Source organism: Chrysemys picta, chromosome 6, assembly GCF_011386835.1.
Source record: "Chrysemys picta bellii isolate R12L10 chromosome 6, ASM1138683v2, whole genome shotgun sequence".
Taxonomy (NCBI): domain Eukaryota; kingdom Metazoa; phylum Chordata; order Testudines; family Emydidae; genus Chrysemys; species Chrysemys picta.
In genome coordinates, this window is record NC_088796.1 from 41,190,221 (window position 1) to 41,209,966 (window position 19,746).

At 38.6% G+C, this 19,746-nt stretch overlaps 2 protein-coding genes across 4 annotated transcripts in view; one reads left to right on the forward strand and one right to left on the reverse strand.

Annotated features, from left to right (window-relative positions):
- The window catches only part of CENPK (centromere protein K), a 50,577-nt gene extending 48,948 nt beyond the window's left edge, over positions 1–1,629 (reverse strand). For both annotated transcript variants that reach the window (XM_024107370.3, XM_005300988.5), the window contains exon 1: positions 1,519–1,629. In XM_024107370.3, coding sequence (XP_023963138.1) covers positions 1,519–1,521 — 3 coding nt within the window. In that variant the 5' untranslated portion in view covers positions 1,522–1,629. The remainder of the gene's footprint in view (positions 1–1,518) is intronic.
- PPWD1 (peptidylprolyl isomerase domain and WD repeat containing 1) lies at positions 1,606–18,944 on the forward strand. 2 transcript variants are annotated; one of them, XR_010588778.1, is made up of 11 exons: positions 1,606–1,845; positions 4,404–4,506; positions 5,319–5,419; positions 6,262–6,382; positions 8,331–8,778; positions 9,425–9,615; positions 10,260–10,449; positions 12,400–12,581; positions 13,041–14,869; positions 16,958–17,140; positions 18,589–18,944. XR_010588778.1 is itself a non-coding variant. In XM_005300985.4 (11 exons), exons 1-11 carry the CDS (start codon positions 1,695–1,697, stop codon positions 18,730–18,732), a joined length of 1,896 nt encoding a protein of 631 aa, XP_005301042.1. In that variant the 5' UTR covers positions 1,632–1,694; the 3' UTR covers positions 18,733–18,944. The 2 variants fall into 2 exon arrangements, 1 of the variants encoding a protein (XP_005301042.1); XM_005300985.4 differs by having other exon boundaries at positions 1,632–1,845; positions 14,788–14,869.
- The last annotated feature ends 802 nt before the right edge of the window (positions 18,945–19,746 follow it).

The window sequence follows — 19,746 nt, forward strand, 5'->3', positions numbered from 1 at the left end:
TGGAAAAGGAGATTTCAGTAAAATGATAGTCAAAATGGCTCTAAAGCTAAAAGTAAAGCAAGTAAAATCCCTAGAAGTGGCTAGGATAGTATCTCGGAAGTTATTACCGTTAAACAAAAAGGAAACCAGGAAGGCAAGGTTAAATGGAAATGTTCAAGAGACTACTTGAGCCAAACAGAAATCCTGCAAAATTTAGAAATCTGCCTCTAGTGAAGCCAATAAACTAAAGCAGCATTTCTCAAATGCAGCCACCAGCGGATTTTTTTGCTGCCATGACAGCCTCCAAAGCATGGGCAGAGATTGGGGGGGAGTGGCAAAACATCAGCCCCTCCCTGCAGCGCCCAGTTGTTGCTCCTGAATAGCTGTTATCAATGCCAGTGAGATCTGCCGCCTTGGTGTTTGCGCAGGCAGCTGGGATCGGCACCCTGCACCCCTGGACAGCCCACCGTGTGCATGGCACCAGAGGTGGCTCTCGGCAGTGGAGGTGGCTGCAGCATTTGGTTGCCAGTATGCTCCACTGGACAGCTCCCCTGCTCCCGCCCAGCTGGGGAACAGGGAAACTGGTGGCCAGTGAGTTCCCAACCCCGTTCCCCAGGGTGGGCTGTCACTGAAGGGCTGGGGGAGGCAGAGTCAGAGAGATAGTTCGGTAACAATCAAAAGTTATGCACATTGGATGGAAAAATTTAACTAGTCTTTCACCTTACGGGTACATCAAAAACAATATTAATCTAACTAGGGGGTTACTAGAGAAAGTTCAATGAAAATCTCTGCTCAGTTCAGTCCAAAAAAAAAAAAAAAAAGACCAAAATGTTATAATGCATAAGAAGACTACCTAAAATTTTATAATAGATAAATCAATGCTGTGACCGCCATGGAATACTGCACGCGGTACTGATCACCCCATCTCAAAAACACCATTGTGTAACTAGAGGAAGGTCTGGGAAGAGCATGGGGAATGATTAAACGACTGGAAAAAACTCTCATATGAAAATAAAATAAAATAAAAAAAACCTTTGTCCGTCCAAGATAGAAAGCCTTAATGCTTATGCAACTTACTGTGGGGAGGCTGGACTGAACCTGTAAAAACCAAGGCCTCCTTTGCTTTGCATGGACATAAGAGCAAGCCCGAGTCCTTTGCCCCTTCCCCCGTACTGCTGCACTTCAGTGGTGCGTTTACACACCGCCTGAGGTGCTGGGGTGAGGGGTGACGAAAGGGGAGACAGAGAGCAGCACCCGGGCGGCAGCCCCAGCAGGGCATTAGCCCAGGCGACGCAGGACGGTGGGGAGGGGACACCCATGGCGACGGAAACAGACAGCCTGGGAGCAGCAGGTCCCACCCCCACAGCAGGGCTGGTGGGTGGTTACCGGGTTTCCCAGAGAGCGGCCGCCTAGGCATAGCCCCCGCCTGCGGCCTTTGGGGGAGTTAACGGGGACTCGACGCAGCCTGCGCGGCCCGGGGCAACTGAGGCGCAGACACTCGGGACGGGGCCCTAAGGATGGGGGGAAACAGCCCGTTACCATGGCGAGCTCCAGCGCCCTCCAGTCCTCAAGGTGACCTGAGCGGCTTCCGACGCGCCTCAATCTGCGCGCGCTGCGCTCTCACTGGTTGTGTCCGGCTGACGGCGAGAAGCGCTGCCGCCCTCACTGTCGGGCGCCCGAGCGGGGCGTGTCGCAGGCGTGTGACGCACATTAACATGGCCTCCGCCGACTCGGAGCGCAAGAGGCGGAAGCTCGAGGAGGCAGCGGTGGGTGCCGTAGCTGGGGATGGAGACGAGGAACCGGAGGAAGAGGAGCGCTGGGTCGGGCCCCTCCCGGGGGAGGCTGCGCAGGCCAAAAAGAGGAGAGGTAACGTGGGGAGCCGCGCCCTGGTCTGGGACACGGGGGAGCGGAGCGGTCCGGGCTGGGCTGGGAGTCTGGTCGGGCGGGCGGGCGCTGGTCGGGGAGGGTGCTGGAGTGCGGTGCCGGAGCGCGGTGCCGGAGCGATGGTAAACACTTACTCCGTTGGCATTTTTGAGGGAACAGAATCAAAACTGCCCCCAAAGTGGCTGTGATCCAGCCTCGTGCGCGATCCCATGTGCCCATAATAAGTAGCTCCTCCTTCTCCTCTTGAATAAAAATACCTTTGTTTTGTTGTTATAAAAGGTGATCGGGAAAACGCTGTGCCCCAGCTGGTGGATTTTCATGCCAGTGCTGTAAAGTCTGTTGTCTTAGGTGTAGAATTGGCTAAGAGCAGTACGTGAATATGCGTTTTGTCAAAGAGTGGTTCCTCTTTCATTAATGCAACAAAGGCAAATATTTAAGATGCTGCATTCTCTGACTTGTTTTGAAGGTTGCACAGCACAAGAACTTGAAACTTGTCCTTGTTCTAAATCTCACATGCTTCTCTTGGCCTTAAGAAAGAGAGTTATAGGAACAGATGCTTCAAGATGTCACTCACTATGGCTTTGATTGTGCAAACAGGCACAATCTTAACTTTACTACTACGAGTAACCCTGCTATTCACAGTATGGAAGTTAAGCATACACAACTGAGGCCTACAGTTTGAAATGCTTTCACTTATGAAGATTAATTACTATTCCACCCAAAAGGAAAAGCTTAACTTCACTACAAGGAAGATCACATTTTATTTGTAAGGCTAGGGTAAAGCAACAGACATACTTCTTGGAGAACACCTGCATGAACAGATTCTTTACAAAGTTTAAAATCTCAAAAATAGACAACTACTGGCAATCAGCTGCTTGTTATTTTGTTGCTACCGTTTTAACAGAGTTGCCTGATTGACATCTCCATCATGGATTCTGCCATAATACAAACACGGGATTGACTCTTCATCCGCACACAGGCCTACTAAATTAAATAGCAATGAGTGCAGTAGCCTCCAGCTAGACAAATAGTCATGGTTGTCATTTAAGGGGTTGGACCATAAAGAATCAGATTCATTTTGCAGTCTGTTAATGAAATGGGTAGAGATGCAATTGTTAGATCTTAAATAGTGACACACAAATGATGACGCTGATTTAGTTGCTTAATGAAAACCACCAAAAATGGAAGGAGAAAGATGATAAAAAAAAAAAACAAAGGAACTTTCAAGAAATATATTTGTCCTATTCAATAACTGTGTGATATCATTGTCACATTTTTCTCTCCTTTCCCTTTAGTCTGTTTATGAATCACACATTTTTGTCATGTCAGACTTACACTACAAACTCTTCAGGACAGGTACAATGTTGTTACAACTTTTGTGAGGTACCTGACATGTTTTTGAGTGCTCAGAAGTAGCAGTGATTACATCTGTCCTGTCAGTAAACACATTTCTTATTGTTCAGATATTGTCATCTTGTAACAAAGATTGAAGATTTGTTTGTTTTATGAGTTCTTTCATGACTGTAGTTATAGACCACCTTTTCTAATATTAGTTATTTTTGCTGTACTGTCCCTAGATGATACCTTCTTGAGAGGAAAAAAACAAGAATATGTTCAATTAAAATAAGAAGCAGTAACTTCAGATACCTATATAAGTGGACTTTGTTTTCAACTAACATATCAAACAGAGGATAATGATGTCCATGACTGTAGCAAATGGAATGACCCAAGGCTTAAGGATTTATGCCCCTTCTAAACATTGTTTTTCTTTTAATCCTTACCAGTATGTGACTGAATGTTCTCATTATCCATATAATGTCCAATCTATTTTGAATCTTGCAAAGTTGTGTGTGTTCCAGAGAATAACACAATACTGGTAAGGATTAAAAGAAAAACAATGTTTAGAAGGGGCATAAATCCATAAACCTTGGGTCATGACTAATTATCTCTCTTCTTGGAATAAATTATGACACCTCGACCTGAGATGTATTGATTCTAAACACGTCCCCAAAATTCTGAAAATTATAGATATTCTCTAACAAAAGGATTTTTTTCTATAGATACTCTGTTTTCAAGGCTTCTTTGTGAAAGTTTTCCTTTATATGAGAAATAATAAACTTTAAAGAAGTATTTGCATAAAGCCAAATTCTGATCTTCGATGCTCAAGTTAACTTAATTAGCGGTGGGGCAGAGGGAGGGAGAAAATGCATGTAGGGACAGACTTTGGACCTTTGACATTAATATTGTTTTATCATTTCAGAAAACAGATGTAATTATTTAAAATGGTTAAATATTATTTAAATATTGATGAAATGAGAGATTAGCTATTTCTAGCATGCCAGCAGTTGGGAGATTCAGGTTCAAAAAATAGTGGTAGAAATCTCATTCATAATGTTAGCATGATGCCCTGGTATCTTACCTTTTTGACTAAAACTAATGCAGGTAAACTAATCCAAGTGTAAATAATAATAGAGAGCAGAAGATGGGATATAATATTTATTAAAAGGAAATAATTTATGCTTTTCTCTTATTTTGTTCAGTCCTTGAATTTGAACATGTCTACCTTGAAAATCTTCCGAGTGCTTCAATGTATGAACGCAGTTACATGCACAGAGATGTCATTACACATGTAGTGTGTACTAAGTGAGTCTTTTGTTTTTCACAGTGTCTTGCAGTCTCAAAACTTTTATGTGTATATGATAGGAAGTTTTTTTTGTTTGTTTGTTTTTAAATAGAAACTTTCCTAATGGAACTTGAGGATTTTGGAGGTGGGATTTTAAATTCTTCAGAGCTACTTCAAATAGATTTGATTTGGTTAAAGAGAGACACATTTGAAATCTCGTCAATTTAAAAGTAGTACCGTGTAATCCCTTGCTTAGTTTTGTGGATTTAAAACCCCATTTTCCTATTCTTAAATTACTTTTTTTCATCCCTATTGCTATGTGAAATAACTACTTTTTGATGCCTTTGATGGATAGCTTCTCCTGCTTGTGTAAACAACTGCAGAGACAGAAAAAAATCTCTAACCTATTATAATTGCATGTTACTTCTAACAATATTAGCATGAAAAAAATGACTGAAGTGTGTTGTTTAAGTTGGTGTAGTCTCTTTACAAATCAAGTCACAGAGTGTGGGAAGGTAATATCTTGCTTTTTAATGATTAATACTGAGATCGAACTGCTACTGCACACTGACAGACTCAAGATTGTTTACAGTAAGATATAAAGAATATTGTACTAATATGTAAGGTCTTGATACTAGCTGTTACCCACTAGTTGCAAATACATTATATATTCATGTTGTACTTTTCTGAGTGAGGAAAAAGGAAAAAAATGCATATCCATCTCAATAGCTATGCTGTACTAGTAAACTGGTCTTGTACACCATTATTGATTCTTCCCTTCCACACTCTAGTTCTTAATGTTATGTTTCAATTGATACACTTATCATTGCAGGACAGATTTTATCATAACTGCCAGCCATGATGGACATGTCAAATTCTGGAAGAAAGTAGAAGAAGGGATTGAATTTGTTAAACATTTTCGTAGCCATTTAGGTAAGAAATCATATTGTATTTGATCTGTTTTTATTAGAACACAATTTTTCTTCAACTCTACTATCTATGTTCTATATTTGCAATATCTAGTAGTAGTTAAATATTTGTTTCATCAGGTGTTCTCCAAAGCTGGAGAATCTGGTCCTACTCCATTATGTAGTAGGATTCTGAGGGATTAGGAGTTACTGTGGAAATAAACTTTAATGTTTGTTAGGTGTATTGTTTACAGGATTCTTAACAATTTATTTTATAATTTTCTATGCTTCATTTTTAGAACTTGATGATACTGATTGTTCATGGTAACAGTAAAACTTGTAAATTGCTATTTTTAATTAGATGTACCAATCAACTTATCCTTTAGAGTCCTTCCAAAAGTTTAATTGCTACCATTGACTCAACAAGTATGTTTACACGTTCAAAATTTGATCCTTTCTGAGCCAAAAAAAGCACATTATTTTCTTAAGTGGGATTAGTGGACCAATTAAAAAAATAAGCAATTTTATGTTAGGTCACTAATTCTCTGTACAGTGGCTAACTACTCCAAGACAATGCAGACATGAACAGTGCAATGTAGAACTCTTTTTATTATTATTATTATTATGTACTACGGCTTTAAAGTACAGATAGTATATACAACAATTGCAGTCTCTAAAATGTTGTTCAGATCTGAGAACAACATTTTAGAGCCTGCAATTGTTGTATATAGTATCTGTATTTTAAAGCTGTAGTACAGAATGATAATTGAATAATCCTTCAAAGTGGTAAATATAACTTTCAGAACAAAGCATGAAGCGTATCTGTCTTTTCCATGTTTTAATATTATATTGGGTTTATTGTAACAGGGGTCATTGAGAGTATTGCAGTTAGTTCAGAAGGGGCATTATTCTGTTCTGTTGGGGATGACAAAGCAATGAAGGTGTTTGATGTAGTGAACTTTGATATGATCAACATGCTGAAACTTGGGTAAGTCATGTCATTCTGTAAAAACATTTTTGGTGATCGTAAGTGTTTTGAGTACTTAGACATTTTTTTTAACTTAAAATAATCAAACCGAATGTAGTTTAATTCACTCTTATTCAATCAGCCTTCATTTAACTAAGTTAAGGGAGTGTGTGCTATTAGAAATGTGCCCAGCAGTTTAGAGATTTCCTGATATATGTAGAATTGTACTAATATGTGGCTTTAATCTCCTGGTGTAAAAAGTGTGCAACAAAGTTTTCATATTTTTCAGTATGACATGCACCTGACATTCAAGGATATTTGTCATGTAGCATCTGACAAGATACATGATGTTAGTCATATCTCATAAGAGAGCAAAAACAATGAAAAAACAAGAGTTCTGTAGCCCACAGAAAATTCTTGTCAGGTCTTTAGACTGAAAGTATAATAGCAACATAGGCATTTTGTACCACACCTATTACTGCGATATTAACATAGTGAAATTAACATAGTGTTTCTATTAGGGCTGATTGTTTTTTTTGTTTTGTTTTAATCCTATTCTCCGTTTACCTTACTGTTTCTACTTACTTTAATATTTAACAGTGCACTTGCAACCAGTTTTTAAATCAACCCAGTTAGGGTAGGAGCTACTGTTTTTAACTGGAGAGCCAATCACAGTCTGGTATCTGTACTGCCATTGTGACAGCTATTCTCTAGTTTTCTGCCTCTTAACCAGTTTTTAATCCATGACAGAACTTTGCCTTTCATGCCACGACTACTTAATTTCCTTAATAGCGTCTTTTTTGAAGATCTTTACCAAAAGTATTTTGCAAGTCCAAAATAATTTTATCTACCAATTCTTAGAGATTTGATAGTTGAGTTGTCGAAGAATTCTGGATAGCATAGTTTTCCCCCGGAGGCTGTACTGGTTCTTTGTATTACATAATGTTAGTTTTTGTTTTTCATAATTCTAACTTTAGTATTGTTTCAACTAGCTTATCTGATACTGAAATAAGGCTCATTGGTCTATGATTCCCAGGGTCTCTGTTAGCATCCTTTTAAAAGATAAGCATAACGTTGGCTATTCTTCAGTCCTCTGGTTCATTTTAATTAGAGTACATATCTTTGCTAGCAGCTAAACCATTTCATTTTAAATTCCTTCAGAATTCTTGATTAATATAATTTGGTCCTGGTGGTTTATTGCAATTTATAATCTATTGAACTTTTTATTAATCACTTTGTAATTAAGTCCTGGTGATTTATTGCAGGACCCGATCCTGCTCCTGTTGAATTTGATGGCAAAAGTGCCTTTGTTTTCACTTGCACCAAAATCTGACTTTAAATTATCAATTTCAGGACAGAGAAGAAATGCCATTGTCATGAAAGTTTAGTAGTAATAGATTTCCACACCAGATATTGTAGTGGATCACATCCTTATTTTCCCCACCTACCTTCTGTACCCTAACTTCCTGTCACAACTACTTTGTGAAGCATTGTGGAAAAGCAGAGATTAGGTAACTGGCACATTCCTTTGGTAATAAACCACTGAATTTTCATAGACCACATATTATCAAAGCAGTAAATAATAATTCTACCCCAAAATTGCCTCTGCCATTTGATTTCAAATTGATAGTTCAGTTGACTTCAAAAAATTGAGGAGGTAACTTGCTACATATGTCCTGGACTATCAAATTATTGATCTCTCTTTATCTGTAATATCGAAAATAATACTGAACAGAAATCTAGCCCTTAGACGAATGTGTAGCCAAGTGTTATTTGCAGTATTGTTTTATAGCCATTTTGATCCTAGAATATTAGACACACAAGTTGGGTGAGGTAATATCTTTTTAGTTCTATAAAAAATATTACAACACCCACCTTGTCTCTTTAGCAAATTGTTATGCAGATCTATCTAGGTAAATCAAGGCCTGCTTATTTTGTTTTTGTTTTTTTTCTCTACTTTCTGTTCCAGCTACTACCCTGGCCAGTGTGAATGGATATACTGCCCTGGAGATGCCATATCTTCTGTTGCATCTTCTGAGAAGAGCACAGGAAAGATATTCATATACGATGGTCGAGGAAATAACCAGCCACTTCATATTTTTGATAAACTCCATACATCCCCTCTTACTCAGATACGGCTGAACCCCACCTACAAAGTAGTAGTGTCTTCTGACAAGTCTGGAATGATTGAATACTGGACTGGGCCTCCTCATGAATATAAATTCCCCAAAAATGTGAACTGGGAGTATAAAACAGACACTGATTTATATGAATTTGCTAAATGTAAAGCTTACCCATCCAGTATATGTTTCTCACCTGATGGCAAGAAAATGGCCACTATTGGTTCCGATAGAAAAGTTAGAATTTTCAGGTTCTTGACTGGGAAGCTTATGAGAGTCTTTGATGAATCCCTGAGTGTGAGTTCAATTTTGCTTCTATATTCTGACTTCTATTCTTTTTTTGCATATTAATTTACTCACCAGTACCTTTATCTACTTTATCACCAGTTTCTATAAAGATGGGTTTTATTACTTTATCTTACAAAGGAGTTTTTTTCTATATTAGCATCTTTTAATCTTATATTTCTGTGGTATCTAACTTCTACATATTAATCTGTGCTGAATATACTTTGAAATTTAATTGCTGTTTTTCATTTAGGAAATTTTGTAATTTTTGTGCAGCTAGACTGCCCATTTGCTAGAAACCATTTGGAAAAAATGTCTGCTTTAATCAAAATCAGGAGAAAAATGTAAGGAAAAAAATCCTTTTTAAAGATAGCTTTGCTAGAGCAAACATACTTTTTAAAATTTGTCCAGGGTCTTGGATGCTAACTACAGCTCGTGTTTTGATAGTCAAAAGAAAAATAATTCTAATTGTGTATATTTCAGTTCCTGCTTTAGCTAAAGGAAATACTTGAATGATTCATTCAAATATTTATTTAATTTTGTGAGTAGTTGAGTAATCCTACTGAAGCGAAAGTTAAGTGTGTGTTTCAATGCTTTGCTAGACCACAGCATTATTGTACGTTCATACCATTGGTGATTGATTGTCTTGTTTCTGTAGATGTTTACTGAGCTGCAACAGATGAGACAACAGCTGCCAGACATGGAGTTTGGCCGACGTATGGCTGTTGAGCGTGAGTTGGAGAAGGTGGATGCAGTCAGGTTAATTAACATAATTTTTGATGAAACTGGACACTTCGTGCTCTATGGAACAATGCTGGGTGTTAAGGTCATAAATGTAGAAACTAACCGGTAAGTCTTATTCCAACTGTGTTTATGCACCTACATATAATAGTTAGTCTCAAAAAGTCTCATTTCAGCCAATTTTTTAATATTCTTGTTCCATTTAAAATTTTGCATGTTAATAGATCTTTCTATTTCTTCGGGAGGGGGCGGTTGTTAAATTAGGTTGAAAAGGAACTGTTTGTATGCCAAATATTGAATTTTATGGCTTAAAACTTGGTAAAATGAGAGAAGATATGCATAAAAATCCTTGGAATAAGTATTTTGCCCAGGCAGTCCATTTCTGGCTAATAGTAAATACAATCAGATACACTAATGGAAAGTTAATGACAGTTTTGTTTATAATTCTGCACGGTAGAATAAATGAGGATCAATGGTTTTGGGATTTTTAGGGTAGGAAAGGCTGAGTAGTAAGTTTTTTGTAACGGTTTTGAAAAGGGAAAGCATTGTAAATAAGCTTGTAATAGCATTCCCTCCTGCCCCTTCTCTCTCTCTCATATATATATATTTTTATAAGATGAGGAGTAGTGTTTCTTGAATTCTGCTAAGAGTCTAGTTATGGCTGGAGGGGAGAGACTGTATAATATGAAAGTTTAACAGTAGTCAGCCTTTTTTCTTTTTTCGTTTTTGTTTTTAAACACCATGTACTATAGGTGTGTTCGTATCTTAGGGAAACAGGAAAATATCAGGGTGATGCAACTGGCTTTGTTCCAAGGTGTGGCAAAGAAACATCGTGCTGCAACCACTATAGAGATGAAAGCATCTGAAAACCCTGTTCTCCAGAATATCCAGGCAGATCCAACAATAGTCTGCACATCTTTCAAAAAGAACAGGTTTTACATGGTATGTATGGTTTCTGTTTGAATAATTTCTATCTTGCATTAGTCTATTTTGTGTGTTTTGTTTTTTAAACTTCTTCTCACAGACTTTTTAGTGCTTTTTGACTTGAAGAATTTTGGTAGTGACAACTTTCCCAGACAAGACTCCTTAAATTACAACAATATTTCAGAATTTTTAGCTTGGATTTATCTGAGAGTAGCTTCATGATCCTTCAGTTTTTACTGAGTTGGTCAAGAAATTGTGAATCTTGGACTCCTTTATATCTTAGTAAAGATTTAGTTCTTGTGTTTGGTAGTTAGGATTTCTTTTGAAGCTATATAATATATATATATATATATATATAATGTAATTACTCTACAGTGCCTGGGAACCCCAATGAAGGATCAGGGCTCATTTGTGCTAAGCACTGTATAGACAAGTAACAGACATTGGTTGCAGAAGCCTGACTGTCATTTGCTTAACTAGTATTTGTGCTTAACCTTGATTGTTACCATACAGCACCAAGTGTGCGTACTCTAAACTATCAGAAGGCAATTATAGAACTGAACACACAACTTGCAAAAGTACAGACCAGGAAGAAAAGTTTGACAGGATATGGGACCTTTGTATTTATCAAACATACAGAAAATATACTGTATTTCAGTGACTGTAATTGCCATCTGAAACTTTATAATGTACACTCTTGGTGCTGTATGCTGACACTCCTCTACTGTTTGACCTTTATTGTGGGTTTTCTCTAACTAGTTTTGTCTTCTGCCTTTTGAGGACTAGTCTAGGGATCATATTGCTGTGGATGGGAACGGCTCTTTGAATTAATCAATGTCTTTCGATAGTATTATATTAGTATAAAGACAGAATAAGAGTACTTACTATACCCGTGTAATGAAATCAAGAGAGACTTCCAACTCTGTCTGATCCTAGCACAAGGAGCATTGCCTGAGAATTAGTGTACGTTACCTGTACAAATTTTACATTCTTCCCTTTTAAATAAAACAATGTTAAAGGCAGGCAAGAGGTCTAGGGGAGAGAGATCACAAAAGAGTACTGTATATACTCCTTCATAAGCCACATTTTTTTAGTAAAAAAGGGAAGCACCAGAGAAGGGGGTCAGCTTATGAACGGGTATAGAGAGGGGGAGAGGTGAGACAACCTCCCCCCCCCCCCCCTACAGAGGGGGCAAGGAGAGGCAGCAGAGCCAGCAAGGAAGAGGCGGGGCCAGAGTCTCTCCACTTCTGGGCATGCTGCTCTCCTCCCAGCCTCCAAAGCAGCTGCAGCTCCGGGACTGGCATGCTGCGGCCACGCTGCCCGCTATGCCGGAGCACTCTGCGGCCGCGCCACCCAGCCTGTTGGAGCAGCTCCAGCCAGGCCAGAGACATCCTCCCCTGGCCCGCCCCAGCTAAGATGGGAAGGGATGGAATGGGGAGAATGTGGAGGTCCTGGACTGGGGTGGGGTCATGTGGGGAGTGATCATGGGTTACTCCCCTGACACCCTCCCCCCCCCCCCCCCAAATTTCCCCATCAGTTGCTGTCCCGGCCTGTCAGGGTAAGCAGCTGGCGGGCTGGGACACTTTGTTTACTTAGGTTTACCTCCCTGCCTGCGGACGCTCGAGGTAAACAAACTGTCTTGGCCCGCCAGCAGCTTATCCTGATGGCCCGGAAGCCAAAGTTTGCCAACCCCTGAATTAGGGTCGGCTTATGAATGGGTCATAAAAATTTTCCATTTTTACTTATCCATCTTGGGGGGGGTCAGCTTATAAACTAACCAGCTTATATCTGGACTGGAAATTGTGACCTTTAATCTGCAGGTGGAAGGACTGTCAATCTTTATTTCACACATACTGAAATGCAGGAAGATAGACTTTTATAATATGATCTTTCTCACTGATTTTTAGCTTTGTATGGTATCTAAATAAGAAAAAATAAAGGTAGCAACCTTTGTCTTTTGTTCTTCAGTTTACTAAACGTGAACCAGAAGATACAAAGAGTGCAGATTCTGACAGAGATGTATTTAATGAGAAACCATCTAAGGAAGAGGTCATGGCAGCCACTCAAGCTGAAGGCCCCAAAAGGGTTTCTGATAGTGCCATTATCCACACAAGTATGGGAGATATTCATGTCAAGCTTTTCCCTGTTGAGTATGTATTTGGTACCTTTTTAAAAAGAGTTTTGCTTTTATTATTACTTTCTTTGAGGCTGTTTGTTGTCGATTACCACTGTTTAAAATTTGGTTTCCCCTGCTCCCCACCAAATTACATAATTGCTCCCCATCTTATTACATAATATTATTGCTTGCATATTTGCTTAATTAATTATATAAATTAAGCGGCTGGGATGTTGGCAAGCACACTAGGGCAAAAAATAGCTTAAAGCAGTAGCAAGGGCAGTGGTTCTCAACATTTTTTGTTGTTGGAGTATTCCTTAGAAACTGTAAATCCTCAAGTCTGCTTGTATCATGTCTGACTAAGTTGTCAAATCTCACCTATTTTTCCTTATCTTCTTTTCCTTTCTTCTGTGTTCTTGTTTTATTTTTCATTTTCTGATTTATGGATTTGCTCTTTTTACCTTGTTTTGTTCTTTTTCTGATTCTCCCCCAGATGCTGGTGTGATACAGCACTGTTTTATGCAAGTTATGTGTTACTGCAGAGATAGCAGAGCTGTGCTATTTCACGCAGTCTAGGGGAAAGGAGAATAGAACATGTGGGTGGCAGCAGCAGATCTGCCAACAGCTTTCTAAACCAGAGGGATGATGCATCCTGCAACTCCGAAAGAAATTGCTTTATGCATAAATTTTGTGCCATTGCAAACCTGAAACCACTCATGAGAGCTACCTTCTCCGTCAAAATTGTATCCTACAATGGAGAAAGTTTTACGTGCAACTATGCATGAATTTATGCCATTTATGTTCAACTGCTGGTACACAACTGAGAAGGGTTCTGTGTACAACTGTTGATGAATAAAATCTTCTGTTCACATCTGTACTTCTGTACCCCAACGTCTGCTCCTTCTCAACTTTCCAAGCCCACTTAAGCATTAAAAATCCCTAGGAACTTAATATACAAAAACTTTTTGTTGTGAAGCACTTAAGGTTTGTTGTATGTGTAGCAGCCCTGACGGTTTCACAAACGCATGGACATGAAAAGTAAACCCACTCAACAGTACATACTCTATGCTCCTCCACCCACAGACACATACGTGCCTTACCATTATCACAACTGCCATACAGCACTGTGCAACACAACCTTCACTCTGCCCCCAATAATGCTAGCCTTCTATCACTTCCTTTACCAACCCACACTGTCCCTATACAACGCCCTACTACAACAAATGTCCACAACTAATAGTACTTAAGAGTATGTAGGTTTGTTGAAGAGGACAGAGTTAAGGTTTGGAATGCATGTTTTGTCATATACAGCATTTGTGATAAATGGTATTTTGTGTGCCTCTGGGTGGATAAGCCAGGTATGTATGGCTAAGTGGCGTAACTTTTCATTTTCATGTTTTTGTGGATCTGAGTCAGGTATATTTGTATGTGTAAAGCAACCCTAACTGCTTTACAACAAAGTTTTTGTGTAGATTAAGTGTAATGTTGTTACATTGTTCTGTAACTCTGGTAACAATTTTGTCTGTGTCAAATTCAAGCCATGATGGTGAAAGGTTCTTTATTCTGTTAGCAGTAATGTATAATCTAGTCCCTCTGTGATCCAAACAGTATTTGTATGTTGACAATCAGCAGTTTCAGTTTTAAAGAAGGGGTAAAGAACTGTGTGGCTCTGTGCTGATCTAGAAGTTTCCTTTAGCACTAAAGCATTTAATCCTCAAATTCCTTACTTCTATTAGATGGTATTGAACACGTCACTTGGTATACCCATTCATGTTGCAGGCCATTGTTTGATAGAATTACCTTGGTAAAGGGATGTTAATTTATTTTTCTGCTTGTGAGTTGCATACTACTGCTGTTGTGAACATTGGTTCCACTTTATACTTCTTAATACTTTGTAATTTTATCTACAGTATGTAAGTGGAACTATGGGGAGGACATACTGTCTAGTGGTTAGGGCACTAGTCTTGGGAGAACTGGCTTTTTTTATGGCCCTGCTGTTGACCAGCTGTGTGACCCTGGGCAAGTCATTGCACCCATCTATGCCTCCTGCTTTTTGTCGGTTACCTGTTAAGCTTATGCATTCTTTGGGGGTAGGGTCTGTCTTATTATGTCTTATTATGTGTTTTTTGTGTAGTGCCCAGTACAATGGGTCCTCGATCTCAGGCGGAGCCCCTAGGGCACTACTGCAGTAAAAATTAAGTATTATTTAGTCTTGCCTTAAATTTGTTATGCAATTGCAGGTGCCCCAAAACAGTGGAGAATTTCTGTGTACACAGCAGGAATGGTTACTACAATGGGCACACATTTCACCGTATTATCAAGGTAATTTACAAGAGACTAATGCTTTTCCTGTTGGTTTGTATGACACAAAATACAGAGCATAAGACATCTGTGCCAGTTCTGTCTGAATTCGTCATTTATATTGCTTTTTTGTTATATTTAAGCATGGTGAATTATTATATTTAAATCAGTTAAATTGTGTGATTGGGAACTGTTAGATTTTGAAGAAAGTTATGATTTAGGAAGGTTATAGTTCAGTTTAAAAGTAGTAGTCTTGCTGGTAAACTGCAGAGCAAACCTGAAAACTGAAATTTTGAGTTAAGCACAGATTACAGTAGAACCTGAGTTACGAACTGACCAGTTAACCACACACCTCATTTGGAATCGGAAGCACGCAATCAGGCAGCAGCAGACCAAAAAAAAGGCAAAAACAGTACAGTACTATGTTAAACATAAACTGCTAAAAAAGTAAAGGGAAAGCAGCATTTTTCTTCTGCATAGTAAAGTTTCAGACCTGTATTAAGTCAATGTTCAGTTATAAACTTTTGAAAGAACAACCATAGCGTTTTGTTTAGAGTTACAAACAACCTCCATTTTCAAGGTGTTCGTAACTCTGAGGGTTTTACCTTACTATACTGAATGCCCTTGCTACCCAGGACAAAACCAAAACGAACAGGCAAACAAACTCTCTGCAAAGTCTTGGTTGTGCTTAGTTCACTGAAGATATTGCAGAGTGCATTACTATGCAACATCAGTAGAAGTAAGTTGCAATGGGACTATTGATATTTGTGATAACACATTCTGAGATCTTCTGTGAACTAGGATGTATCAAGAAGATTTTGCAAGAGAAATTTTTTTTTATCCTGATCCTTTCCCTAGTTGAAATCACTTGAGTTGAATCACTTTTCCTGCAAATACAGAAGCTCTGACTTGTCCATGAAGGCTCCAAGGTTGCTCATCTATTTTTCTTGTAAAGGATTATTCCCTGAATGTGACCACCCCAGACCTTCTCCCCTTCATTTCTGGCATGGTGGAGTTGGCCCTAAAGAGCAAACTGAAGGCTAAGAGGAGCTTTGACCTATGAGGAAGCATTCTCGGGACACACAAAACGGAAGCTCTGCCACAGTTGCTCCCCGCACTCGAATCCTTGCTCTACCTGGAGAATAGGTTCGGAGTCTGGACAGCTTGTTCGCACAAGCTGAAAGTCTGGACATCTCTGTGTCATCCCCCCACCAGCTTGAGACCCTTTGCAAGGGCAGGTTATAGCTCTTTGCCATTTGAAATATAGCAGCGAAGTCTGTCTTCAACCATTGGGAGTTTTTTGAGGGAACATTCTAAACTTCCCCAGCCCTTGTCCTCTGGAGAAAAGCTATCGAGTAATAGTCCCTTAGCAAGGAGTCTGGCATTCTTGCTGATGCTTCCTCTGGGATGTTCCCTTGTGTTTACTTTCCAGTTGAATTCGACAATGAGAAACAGGTGCTAGATTCCTCCCTGCAGAAAAAGTGCAAGAAGACAACACGAGCTAGGGAGAGGGATCGATCTCTAGTTGGGAACAAACAAACAGATAAAAACAAAAACCCTCCTTCCAAAGGATAAAAGAAAAGCAAAGAAAAAAAAAATACAAAGGGGCCAGACTGCACAAGTGAAAAGCCAAGAGGCATGCCAGATGCTCATCCCTTTCCACTAGCTCTGGAGTGCAACAGGCTGATATGACATGACTTAGAACTCAAAGCAGGCACGTAGGCGTTAGGTAGGTCTGTGCTTTCTGCAGGAATGGACATCTTGTAAAGCTTTAAACTTCTGATGTATGGGATAGAAAAACAAGTTGATAAAACTGAACGCTTTTGCGGAAGGTACAGAATGACAGGTACATAACCCCTACAGGCTCATGTTATCTCACCCACAGGATATGTTAGAGGATCTTATTCTGATGATGAGCTGGCCATCATTTTAAAAAAACAACAACAACAAAAAACCCTATTTGGGGCACTCTGGATTTTATTCTAACACTTGCATATCTTATATAAAAGTCTGTCAGTTTTTAAAAACAAATCTTGTCTTGAATTACACAGCCTTGCAGATTTGTATGTTCTATAGCGAAACGTGATGGTGTGTTTAATTTCTATGCAGGGTTTTATGATTCAAACTGGTGATCCAACTGGTACAGGAATGGGAGGTGAAAGCATCTGGGGAGGAGAATTTGAAGATGAGTTTCATTCAACTTTACGACATGACAGACCCTACACACTTAGTATGGCTAATGCAGGATCAAACACCAATGGTTCCCAGTTCTTCATAACAGTGGTACCAACTGTAAGTAATCTTTAAAACCCAGTTTAAGGTCTGATTTGAAGATCAACCATGATGGTACTATGTAAAGAAGCAGTTGTGCCAGTTCTGTAGTGAAGAAGGAGGATGCCGTTGTCCAGCTAATTTTATGTAGTTAATGATGTGACAAAAGCACATCGCTTAAGTTTAACTGAAAAATGTCCTTTAGAAGGAGTGATTAGCCTTTGATTATGAAAGGCTTTAGACACAGTAAAAGGCACATGTTAAATTTTAAATCTTATTGTAGACTATGAAATTTTATATTAACCGGAGTTACATCTTCTGCTGTTAACATCTAAATTTAATTTTCGTTTATTAAAAAATATCCCTCTCACTAAGTCTGGCAAAACTTCTGCATGGGTTGTGAAGATTTAGCAGGTATAGACTCTACTACTCCTATGGCCTGTTGTATTCTGGCTTTGCACAGAGGGTCAAGATTTGGCCCCAAAATATCTCCATTAATACTTTCATTTTTGTGTGACTTAGTACACTATATACTAGAAGTAGGAAACTTTGGTATGTGAATCTTTAACAAAACAAAAACCTTCAAAGGTTAGCCTTTGGATGTCCTTAGAAGCAATCTGCATATGCATCATCATTTTACTATTTTAGAGACTTGCCATTTTAGAACTGTTTTAGGGGCATTTATAAACAATTTAATAGCTGATGTTAAGAGAGCTGTAGTGGTATGCAGGGAAATGTTATTAACATAAGACCTAATTCTTAATTGCTCACAAATATGAACTTTACCCATTTTCTAGTGGTGGTAAAAATAGAAGATTATAATTGTCACAACTGAGTTTCAAGCATGTGAAAGCATTAGTTTTCATATATAAATAGGTTGGAATGGAATTTATGCAAACATATTCCATTTTAAAAAAGTTATTTTTTCATCTTTGAAGGTCTATGAATTAAAATGACTGCATAGGTAGCATTTTTGCCTTGCAAGATATTGTATTAATACTTGGGTATAAACAAATTGAGATAACTAGATTCAGAGTTGTTGAACAGTAACAGACACTTTTATATGCTTTCACTGTATACTTGTTAGAATAATTAACAGTGAATACACTTTTTTTCTCTTAATTAATTGGCCTCTCAGAGTTGGTAAGACAACTCCCACCTGTTAATGCTCTCTGTATGTGTGTGTATATATCTCCTCAATATATGTTCCATTCTATATGCATCCGAAGAAGTGGGCTGTAGTCCACGAAAGCTTATGCTCTAATAAATTTGTTAGTCTCTAAGGTGCCACAAGTACTCCTGTTACACTTTAAAGTGTAAAGCTTAAAATTTAATAACCTTAATCGACAATTGCATTTGCGTTCATTTATTCTAGTACTAAATCTTTCTGTCCTACTATTTAACCTACAGAATGCTTTATATTTTAACAAAAATTCTGCTTCCTCTTTTCGTTCCAACCACCTAAACAGCCTTGGCTGGATAACAAGCACAGTGTATTTGGACGAGTAACTAAAGGAATGGAAGTTGTTCAGAGGATCTCAAATGTGAAAGTAAATCCCAAAACTGACAAACCATATGAAGATGTCAGCATCATTAATATCACTGTGAAGTAAAATAGAATTTGAAAAACCTACCTTAAAAATAATGTTGTGGGACCCAGAAGCAAACAAACTGAGCAGTGGACTTCATTTTTTAATAGTTCTCTGCTCTGGAAGCCCCCAGGACTGAACATACATCAACCCCTCCACCAATCGTGTAGCTGAAATGCCCCAAACTGTATTTTTAATAACTTTTCTATTTTAAAATAAAAGGTGACCATGTTTAAGTTTTTTTTGTCTGTTGCATCTTTTCTATGTTGAATTACGTGTATTTGTACATTCAAAATGTCTGAAGGGTACTGATTTTGCATAATCATGAGCATGTTAATCTAACTTCCTATTACTCTTGCTAATGTCTTCTTTACTGAATTTCTCTGTTTGCATTTTCCTTAGTTTATATTTCATGCCAAAAATAGGTTCTTACCCATCAAAATTGATATTTTTGGAAGAGCAAATGTAAGCATTTCATATCGTCTGCAGAGCAGTTTCTAGTCTGCTAATTAATACAGTCTTTCATGCACATCCATCCCAAAATTAGAAAAAAAATGTTATGACAGTACCTGGGATTTGCCTTTTGGGGAGAGTTAGGCAGAATATGGAATTATGGGTTATTAGAGTTAGCCTTTTAAAAAAAAACACCATAGATATGCTTTTTCAAAGATCTGATTTCTATAAATTCAGAGTACAAGAGATTATAGCTGTAGGTAGCATATTGAATTAGGGTAATATCAGGCAAAGCAGGTGCATTCAATAGTTTGAACAGTTAATTTTGATATGTAGAGATGAATGGAAAGGTTCTAGGAGTTTCAGTACCCTGAAGCCTAATTAAGACACATTTCTGTACAAAAGGGTAGAGGGCTGGAGCTAATCTACATGGATTACAGGTAAAGAGTGTTGGGGGTGTGGACAAAGTTTAAAAATTACCTTTTATAGTTCCACAATCCTTGGGCATCAGCCTCATTTCTTGGGTTAGAGCAGCCTGAACACACCTCCAACTTCTGCCAGCAGCAACTAACCCCAAGCAGCTGA

Bases quoted from the DNA above. Each gene is read 5' to 3' on its own strand.
- PPWD1 (XM_005300985.4), top strand. From the start codon at position 1,695: ATGGCCTCCGCCGACTCGGAGCGCAAGAGGCGGAAGCTCGAGGAGGCA. The intron at 1,846-4,403 runs GTAACGTGGGGA...TATTTTGTTCAG, and splicing joins GCAGGCCAAAAAGAGGAGAG to TCCTTGAATTTGAACATGTC. The intron at 6,383-8,330 runs GTAAGTCATGTC...TTTCTGTTCCAG, and splicing joins ATCAACATGCTGAAACTTGG to CTACTACCCTGGCCAGTGTG.